At 40.6% G+C, this 10,885-nt stretch overlaps 1 protein-coding gene across 1 annotated transcript; it reads left to right on the top strand.

Annotated features, from left to right (window-relative positions):
• The first annotated feature begins 10,089 nt into the window (after nucleotides 1-10,089).
• DUSP21 (dual specificity phosphatase 21) lies at nucleotides 10,090-10,659 on the top strand. Its single transcript, XM_004689965.1, has one exon. The coding sequence runs from the start codon at nucleotides 10,090-10,092 to the stop codon at nucleotides 10,657-10,659; it is 570 nt and encodes a 189-aa protein (XP_004690022.1).
• Nucleotides 10,660-10,885: the final 226 nt, after the last annotated feature.

Raw genomic sequence — 10,885 nt, forward strand, 5'->3', positions numbered from 1 at the left:
TTTCCCCTTGAAGCATATGGCTGTGGGATGGCTTAGTACCTGAACACCAACAAGTTAGGTCTCCTGCTGAGAAGGCAGGAGAGAGTGAGTGCAAAATACACTCTACACTGCCCATGCAGAGTCCTGGGGTCTCTCAACTTCATGCAGCTACAAACTGAACTCTACCGTTATTTTTCAGAGAGAAGCTTATCTTCCTCAGGCATTTTCTGCCTCAGACAATGACATCTTAACAGCCTGATTACCCAAGCCAGAAAGCAGCTAGTCTTAAAATGTTCTCTTTCCTCCTCCCTTCTTAATCTGTGAGAAAATCTTCTCAACTTTATCCTCTAAGTCTCTCTTGATTTTTGTCTCTTCTTCTTCCTGCAGCTGCTGTTTTTGTCCCATTGTATATTATGTCTCACTGAAACCATTTTATTAGTCTTTTTTTAATACATAGTTTTTCTAATTATAAAACTATCACCTATCTTTATGCAGATTTTCAGGAAATTCAGAAAATTGTAACTGTCTGCACTAACACTGCACAGAGATAATGACTGTGGATATTTTTTTTTTAAAAATTATTCATTCGTACAGAACTGGGGTACAGGCCAGAGATGCGGAGGGTGAGAGGCTTCACCAGAGACAGAGCGGGGAGCAGAACAGACAGATCGACTAAGTACACTGCTGAGGGGAGCAGCGGGCGGGTCAGGAGAGGTCTGCCACGCCATGTGGTCACCTCGGGGCAGGCAGGGATCGAACTCATGCTGAAATGGCTTTAGCTTCTTAGTGCAGTGCTTTAACCGGCTGCGCCACCAGGGAAGGCCCTGACTGTGGATATTTTTGATTGTATCTTTCTTTGCTTTGCTCTGTTTATGTATCCACATATATAGATAAATATTTTTTCCTTATATAAATTGGGATCAAATGGCTTTATGGTATTTTTTTTTAATGAAAGGTTATGAAATTTCTCCATGTCAATAAATAATGTAATTGGCTATCATTTTATTTATTTAGTTTGGAGGAGCAAACCATTTTCAGTGGAGAATCAAAAGGCTGGGGTGGCCCTCCCTGGTGGCGCAGTGGGTTAAAGCACTGCACTAAGAAGCTTAAGCCACTTCCACATGAGTCGATCCTGCCTACCCCAGAGGTGACCACATGGCGTGGCAGACTTCTCCTGACCCACCTGCTGCTCCCCTCAGCAGTGTACTTCGTCGATCTGCCTGTTCTGCTCCCCACTCTGTCTCTGGTGAATCCTCTCACCCTCCGCATCTCTGGCATGTACCCCAGTTCTGCATGAATAAATAAATAAATCTTTAAAAAAAAAAAAAAAGGCCAGGGTAATGAGACCCACCATTCTTAGATTGGTCTGGATCTCCCTGATGATACAGTCACAGAAACAAGCTTGGATATTAAAAGATCTGCATTATATTTTACATTATAGAGATTTCATAATGGAATTAAATAAACCCTTATTACTAAATTATGTTCTTTTCAGGTTTTTGTGTTATAAATAATACTTACAATTAACATATCATAGGTAAACCTCCACATTTGTGAGGACTGCCTTAGAATAAATTAATAAATTACCAACACAAAATTGCTAATTCAAAGAACATGTGCATTTTTCCCCATTCATTTTAATCATGAAATATTTAGAGTAATCCTAAAAATATGCTGGATATATAAATAACTATGTGCCCAGTATCCAGTTTCTCAGACCCTACCATTTTGCCATATTTGCTTCAGATCTGTTTTCTTAACAAAATAAAATATCAAGGCATATTGAAATATCCTATCTATTCCTCCCAGATCACATTCATTCCCTGAGGAAATTACTATCCTCCAGTGTGTTTCTCATAACCATGCAGGTTTTGCTGTATTATTTTTTAAAGGTTTATTTACTATATTATATTTTATTATATATATATATTTATATATAATGGCATAGACATGAGTAAATAATATATGGTAATGTTCGACTTGGTTTTCAACTGCATACTGCACATTTTCTCCTGCAACTTGTTCTTTTTGTACAGCCTTATACTTTCGGGGTTTATCCAGGTTTACCCATGTAGCGCTAGTTCATTATTTTTCATAGCTGCTTATATGCTACTCATTATATGACTATGCTATCAAATTTTCACTCTCTTCTTGTTAGACATTTACATGCTCTCCTTTTTCCCCTATTATAAGCAACATAACTATAAAGATGTTCGCAAATGTCTTCTTGCAATAGGAGCAAGAATTTCTGGCTGTGGTGGAATGGCTGGGGTATGGGATGTGTGTTCCTTCAGCTTCACTGGATATTGCCACCTTGGGCACATGCCCTTACCCTACCGGCAGCACTGAGTTCTCCCCGCTTTACATTCTCACCACTGTGTTATTTGGTCAGTGTTGCTATCCTCTTGTGCAAACCCCGCAATTTAGAAGAACATTTATTTGTCTAAATTCTGTCAACATGAAGTATGATTAGTTTTTTTGTCTTTGTAACTTTATAGACCCCTAAAAAGATACCATTTAATGACATTTAAATACATTTACATTCTATTTTCCTAGTTATAAAACTAAGACAAATTAGTTTTACAATTTAAAAGACATAGACATGCCAAAAATAATAATCTCTTTAAAAAAAAAAAGATGTATTTATTTATGCATACAAGAACTAGGGTATAGGTCAGAGGTGCTGGGGAGTGAGGGTGAGAGGATTCACCAGAGACAGTAGGAAACCTAACAGGCAGTATAACTGAAATACCCTGCTGATGGGAGCAGTAGGAGACAGGGGAGGTCTCCTGCACCCAGTGCTTCAGCTCCCTGGCTGGGGATGGAACTCCTGCTGCAGTGGCTGTGAATAGCTTCATAGTGCTGAGACTTAACCCCTTGCACCACCAGGGAGGTCCAAGAATAATCCCTTTTAATACCACTGCTCAAGTATACTAAATTCTAATTGTGTTACTAAATATGTTAATAGATAAATAATATCACTAAATATGACATTTACTGAATTTATAATAAATACTAATATTCCCACAAATAGAATTATGAACAGGTATTTTATATCTATTGGTACTGTAGGTGTGGAGAGGAAATTTCCATAAGTTTCTTCTTCGGCTAGTTGGTCAATCAAATTATGATCAGACAGCTTGGTAGGATAAAAACCAAAGTTAATTACGTAATATAAAGAAGCTACTAGAAATGAGACTTCCAAGGTCATTGAGTGGATGTGAGCTAAGGAATGGGTTCGTGTTCTGGGACTTCAAGGAGAAAGGATGGGGGAGAAGGTGACTCATATGACAAAGACCAGATGCTCTATAATTAGCTGTCTGCCCTGTCATATAGATAGATTTCTCCACTAGAAAGGTTATTTCTAGTAAAACCCCTAATTCTGGGTAAGACCCCATTTTTTTATGCTTCTAGGGAGTCAAGAGAGCGGGAAAAGTTTATCAGAGACCTGCAGAGCTTAGATTGAATCTGCTTGAAATATCTACATGCTAAAGCAACACATGTTGGGTAAACCTGTTCTGAACATTTTGGGGAGATATATGTGATAAATACATGCATATATATTTCATCTTTATCTTTTTCCAAACTGTTTCATTTTTCACTGAACAAATAAATCATAATCATTTCCCATGTTATCTGCATTCTGGACCAGAAGGTGTTATTATTTAAATATTTACACATTCATATTCATCTGTCTCCTTCTTTGTTCAGAAAATGAGAACCAGGCGAAGCCAATTAATGAGTCTTGAGCTGACTTGCTCCTGGTGGTGTACAGTGGTGCACATCTCGGAAGAACAAGTATTCTACTATATAACCATAATACAATGGGAAGCTCAACATTGATCCAACAATATTATGTATAATCCATATTCAAAATTCAGCTATTCTCCCATTAATGCTTTTTCGGGGTGCTGTTCTCCGCCCCCCCATTTTGATCTAGGATCACACATTCTTCTTTAGCATCTTTTAATTAAGAACAGTTCCAAAGCCTTTTGTTTTGTTTCAGTCTTTCCTGACAATGACATTTTTAAAGAGTTCAGTCCAGTTTTGCAGAAGAATTTTCTATTTTTCTTTTAGTACATTAAAAAAGTTTATTAGCAAAAGGAGAAAGAAAAAGAAGCACCTGTATAAGCAGTACTAGCAGAATGTGTCACTCTTAGTCCATGACAAAAGGAGCATATGATATCTGTTTGTCCCACTTATGAAGATGATAATTTTGACCACTTGCTAAGGGGACATTAGCTAGATTTCCACACTGTAAAAACAACTATTTCACTTTGTAATTAATAAGTACTATGTAAGGTGATACTTTGAGTTTGTGGGAATATATTTGGAAGAGGAATTTGAAGACTGAAAAGTTTTCAATGCAGATGAGAGAATAGAACATTTTAGGCAATAACAAATGAAGTCCATACAAAGGCATAAAGGTGTGAAATAGTGTCAGGAAGGCACAGAACAGTAGCTCAGAATCACTAGAACATATATAGTGAGGCAGAAACGGCAGGTGGCTTGGCTAGAGGAGCCTTAGCAAAGATCAGAGATTCCTTGCAGCGGGTACTTGGGCTTGATCCTGTCAGTCATGGTGGCATCCATGAGGATTATATGCAGGGATATAGCATAATCAACCTTGATTTTTAGCACATTCATTTATGGCTAAAGATGGATTGGGGGTTGGGGGGGAGGCAGTACTGAAGAAGTGAGCGATCTCACAATAATTTAGGTGAACTTTGATGTACATATTAAACAGTCTTCTCCCACGTGTAAGCTGGACCAAATTCAAATGTAGCTTATCTTAAGTATATACATGGATCCAACTACATAAGATAATGGAATATCAAATTTCCTGTGTATCAGGATTGGTGTTTTGAGAAAGGACAGTGAAGGCAATCTACTAAAGGTGTAGATAATATGTTTAAATTGAAGGGTGGTGTGATGAAAATGGAAGTAAGAAATGAGGGCACAACGGGTTAAAGCGCAGCACTATGAAGCTGTCTGCAGCCACTGCAGCATGGTTCCATCCCTGGCCAGGGAGGTGACCCACATGGCGCAGCAGACCTCTCCTGACCCGCCGGCTGCTCCCCTCAGCAATGTATTCCTCGATCTGCCTGTTCGGCTCCCCACTCTGTCTCTGGTGTATCCTCTCACCCCCCACACTTCTGGCCTGTACCCCAGTTCTTGTGTGCATAAAGAAATAAATCTTTAAAAAATAAAAACAGGCCCTCCCTGGTGGCGCAGCGGGCTAAAGCACAGCACAAAGAAGCTTAAACCACTTCTGCAAGAGTTCGATTCCCGCCTGCCCCGGAGGAGATCCACATGGCGAGGCAGACCTCTCCTGACCCACCCGCTGCTCCCCTCGGCAGTGTACTTCGTTGATCTGCCTGTTCTGCTCCCCACTCTGTCTCTGGTGAATCCTCTCACCCTCCACATCTCTGACCTGTATCCTAGTTCTGTACAAATAAATAAATAAATCTTTAAAAAAAAAATAAATAAAAACAGAAAAGAGGGCACAGTAGGGAGTTATATGTTATGTTGTCTGACAGACAGGTAGGATGGGCCGTCTTCAGCAGAAGGCCTTAAGGTGGGGAAAGTGAAGTCCCTGAGTATTCAGCACAAAGAATCACTGTGTGTTTTTCCCAGTTCTGTGGGGAAGTGGGCGGGGGAGCGGGAGTGTGTTTGCACACTGTACACCAGCAGCAGCAAGTCAGCTCAAGACTCATTAATGGGCTTAGCGGGGTTCTCCTTTTCTGGACAATGAAGGAGACAGATGAATATGAATGTGCAAATATTTAAATAATAACACCCTCTGGCCCAGAATGCAGATAATATGGGAAATGTTTATGATTTATTTGTTCAGTGAAAAACGAAACAGGCAGATCAACATAAATACACTGTCAGGATACAGGCTGCCATTGTCAGTGTCCCCATGGCTCTCTCACCCATGTCTGTCTCTTTCAAGTGTCTCCTTGCATGTCCCCCAAGTCCCTGGCACAAGTCCAAGGCCGAGAAGCAGAACTGTCTTCTTCACATGCTTCCTCCATGTCTTCTTCCCAGTCTTCAAACTTCTTGCTGCTAGGCTTTACCTTCCCTTGGGTGGGACAGGGAACCTGGAACTTCCCTTTCTGTTTTTATTTCTTACACAAGAATCACTTTGTTTTTTAAAGATTTTACTTTTTTATATATATATACAAGAACTGGGGTGTAGGCCAGAGGTTGTGTGTGTGTGTGTGTGTGTGTGTGTGAGAGAGAGAGAGAGAGAGAGAGGATTCTCCAGAGGTAGAGTGGGGAGCAGAACAGGCAGATCCATCGAAATGCACTGCTGAGGGGAGCAGTGGGAGAGATAGGAGAGGTCTGCTGAGCCACGTGGGTCAGCTCCCTAGCTGGGAATGGAACTCAGGCTGCAGTGGCTGGTGATAACTTGATAGTGGGAACTTAACTCCTGTGCCACCAGGGAGGCTCCTGGATCCTCCCCTTTCTATGGGGATTACACTGTTAGGATATGTAGTAGCAAATGTGAACAGGTGTTCATTGTTCAATTGTAGTTTTTCTGTAGTTTTGAAATTTTTCAATACACAAAACTTGGATAAACAATAATAATATAATATTGATAGAATAGTTTATATAATATATATCAATTATATAGTATAAAATAATATAAAAAATAAACAAAAAGCTTTGTCCCGGGTCATGTTTTCTGTGAATCCTTTCATGACATCCTCCAATTGTGCCTGTCCCCAAATGCATGCACAGAAAACAATGACTCACTCTCTTCTGCACTCTTTCGTGCTTATCTCTCTGTCGGACCAGACTACAAGCTTTTTGATGTCTGGGTCTATCTGTGTTGTATTGGATCACAACATATATGGAATAAATATGATAACTTATTTTGGGGAGAGCTCAGCTGGCCTAAAATTATTTTCAAAGTTTGTATCTCCATAATGCTAGGACACACCTGACACAGATTGGATGCTCAGTTGAGTTTTCCTTTTTTTAATAAATCAGGTTGGATTTTGAGGCTTGGATAGGCTTTAGTAAACTGACAGGAACAAGAAAGATCTCTTAAGAGAGAGGAATGGCAAGAAAAAAGGAAGCAAGAATGTCTGTTTGGTATAGTAAGAGAGGAAAACTTTTCCTCTACACTCTAGGATCTCCAGCTGGACAGGGATTGAATTAACATCAGACAACTTAACAGGAGGAAAAACCAACTTAATTACTTACCCGTGTGTCACTAGCAAGAGCGTCTCAGAGACAAACAGACAAAATTTATATCTATATATGTATGTACATACATACATACATATACACACATATATACATACAAACACACACACACATATCCTGGTCTAGGGAGAGGGCATATAGAGCTGGGAATTCAAAGGCAAGGAAGGCAGTTGACAGGAAGATGAGATCAGAAGTCTGATAATTCCACCCAAGTGTTTGTCATGCCAAGCAAAGAGGATGAGGACGATGATGAGGATGCAGGAAGGAACCTGAATAAGCAGAACTTGACAAATTCCCCCAGTCTATCACATTTAGCTCATATCCATTGGAATTAACTCCCTGATGACAGCTCACTTCCTGCAACTGGCTTTCTATCTAAATTCCTTAAGGTAGCTAAAGAGCAGGGAGGTGGGGAGATAAAAACTCCTCCTGTGTTATTTGGTGCTAATTGTCTTCAGCTTTAAACAATCTACAGGCCAAAGTGGCATATTTTGGGGGCACGCATTCCTATCTCCAGCTTTTAAACTGTTTGGTTAGTACTGAAGATTAATATAGGTGAAAATGCCAAGGACACTGTAGATTCTTAATCATAGTTTGGTGAATAAATAAGGTTTGAAAATTAGGCTTTAATCATATTGGAAGATGACTTCACTATTGAACTTAGAAGTCTAAATATTCACTATTTCTTAAGATGGGGTCTTTTCACAATGGTGGCAAGAAATATGTTCTTGGTGGCCCTCCCTGGTGGTGCAACGGCTTAAAGCGCAGCACTGAGAAGCTGGTGGGGCTGCTTTGGTGCCAGTTTGATCCCTGCCCTGGAGGTGATCCACATGGCACAGCAGACCTCTTCTGTCTCGCCCGCTGCTCCCCTTAGCAGTATACTTCTGCCTGTTCTGCTCCCCACTCTGTATCTGGTGAATCCTCTCACCGCCCCCGCACCTCTGACTTGTACCCCAGTACTGTATGCATAAATAAATCAACCTTTTTTTAAAAAAGCGTGTTCTTGGCAAGTCCACTACATATGTTCTTCTCTAAATATTAAGGAAAAGTAGAGATAGGTGGGAATTGAAAAGGAATCTGTTTCCAAACTCAGGAGGAAGAAGCAAAAACTCTTTATATTTATAAAACCCCACAGCAGAGTTTTAAAACATATAACACCCCTCGCAGGAATATTGGCTTAAAGAATAAATGAATGAATGAATCTACTTAGTATGAGTCATGCTCTTATTTGGTTACTTTTACTACATTTTCAAAGTTCAAAAATCATGTACTTATGAAAATAGCTAGACACTAACACTCTTTTTGGGGGATTCCACGTTACTCTCTAGATTACAAAGCCCCTCAGATGGCATATTTCAAATGTTAGAATAAAACTTTTTAAATAACTTTAGCCCAACTGAGCTATTCCCAACAATACATTTCATATTTATTCAGTACTGGTGTTCTGTTTTCTTCCTGCCAATTTAAGTAATACAGAGTTACCTGAGACAAAGAAAAGTGTGCTGTTTTTCAAGTTCTCTCTTCTTTGACCACTCAGAAACAAGCTGGCATCCATTTTGTCTTTTCCTATAGTCACAGCATGCATTTACATAGCATCCAAATTGATGGGGGAATGAATGAGACTGAAGTGATGAGTCTTTTAGTTGTTCTGCGAAACAATTTGTTAGTTTGAAGTTATAGTTCTTTTAAATCTTCAAATTTTACAAAAATCTTAGCTGAAAGGTGATGTAAATTTCAAGTAGATTTTTTTTATTATAATAGTTTGTTTTTACATCATTTTGTGCCTTTTTCCATCTCAGTTGGAATCCCCGTGGGCTTCCCACCCCTGTGCCACCACCATAGTCCCATGCACTCCCCCCACACCTGTTTTTGATCCCATTCCCCACTCCACCCCCGTAAAATATCTCTGGCATATAGTTGTTCATTATTATTATTTCCCCCCCGGTCCTTTATGCTCCTGCTATGAGTGAAACCACCCGGTATTTTTCTTTTTCTACCTAGCTTATAATTTTTAAATCTACTTTGAGTCCAGTTATGACGCAGCATTGACTTGTTGCAGAAATGTTAACGTGTTATCTGGGAAGAAATCACTGGTGGATGGTAAAATGACTTGCATGTGGGAAATCTTCTGAAGTAGACAAAATAATTTAAGCTGTCATTTCAGCTAATAAGTAAAATTGAGTGATAAATCATTTGGCTGTATATACAAATGAACTGTGGCACAGCTTAATTAGTGCCAACTGTCCACCACCAGCTGACTTCACCATAGATGAAGGCCTGTGTATCAGTCAGCAATGTTCCTTATAAATAGCCCTGATGTGTTTGTAAGCAGAGCATGATTCTATGGCTACAATCACCAGAATCATATCAGGCCAGCCCACCAAGAGGGGCCAAACGCCTATCTCGCTACAGTTTGATAGAGATTAGCATATCCCATGAGCCAAATGTTCCCCAATTTAAAACATGATACTGCCCCTTCAGAGAAAGTAAGTTTTTCAATACAATAGAAACATTCAGCGTGTTCAGGGTAGTCCTAGAATTGAAGCATAAAATAGAGATCTTGTAACAGATCATTTTAAAACGTGGGAGACAGATAAGAATTAGGACTTGGAAAATAAACCACTGTGAAGATAGACAAAAAAGAAAAAAGATATTTAGTTTTTCTGAAGAGCCCTCCAAGTCCTCCCAGCAGCAAGCAGCTGTTGCCATGGAAACCAGAATGCCTGGCAGAGGGGCATTGTGACGCAGGGGGTAGGGAGAGGATAGTGACCAGTGACTGGTCTTCTCTCCCTCAGACCCTCTCTAGATACATTGCAGCGCTGCTGCTTCCTGAACTTGCTGCGGGAGTGGTGTCCTGCACCGGCCTAGAGAGACCACAGTTCCATCACCTTGATGACAACATCTTCGTGTTCTCTTCCATCTCAGGCTGTCCCACAGCCCTCGGTCCATGGTCTCTCTCAGATAACTAGCAGCCTGTATATCAGTAATGGTGTGGCTGCCAATAATAAATCAATGCTGTCCAGCAACCACATCACTACAGTCATCAACGTCTCAGTGGAGGTGGTCAACACCTTCTACGAAGACATTCAGTACGTACAGGTGCCAGTCGCCGATGCTCCCAGCTCACGCCTTTACGATTTTTTTGACCCTATTGCGGATCACATCCACAGTGTGGAAATGAAGCAAGGCCGCACGCTGCTGCACTGCGTTGCTGGCGTAAGTAGATCCGCCGCCCTCTGCCTCGCTTATCTGATGAAGTACCATGCCATGACTTTGTTGGATGCCCATACATGGACGAAGTCCTGCCGCCCCATCATCCGGCCCAACAACGGCTTTTGGGAACAACTTATCCATTATGAATTCGAACTATACAGCAAGAACACCGTGCACATGGTCGATTCCCCAGTGGGTGTGATCCCCGACATCTATGAAAAGGAGGTCCGTTTGATGATGCCAATGTAAGACATCCCGGCCAGCCCATGACATCGGCTCGAACTTTTGGTGGTTAAAAAACCACACAATGCCTTTTAGAAAGGCATGTTAAAAGAGAGGGTTATTGGAATTTTTAGCTTAGTGAGTCTTATCTTTAAATCAAATTAAAGTAAGATCGCAAAGAATGTTTCTTATCCTGTGGTGCTTGCTGCGACTTCAGGGGGAGTGGGAGGTTGGGGAGGTGGGGAGTTGGGGA

The sequence above is a fragment of the Condylura cristata genome, unplaced genomic scaffold, assembly GCF_000260355.1.
Source record: "Condylura cristata isolate star-nosed mole 26May11 unplaced genomic scaffold, ConCri1.0 scaffold00027, whole genome shotgun sequence".
In the NCBI taxonomy this organism is placed as follows: Eukaryota; Metazoa; Chordata; class Mammalia; order Eulipotyphla; family Talpidae; genus Condylura; species Condylura cristata.

What these genes read in the sequence shown, in the direction of transcription:
- DUSP21 (XM_004689965.1), top strand. Translation starts at nt 10,090, where the DNA reads ATGACAACATCTTCGTGTTCTCTTCCATCTCAGGCTGTCCCACAGCCC.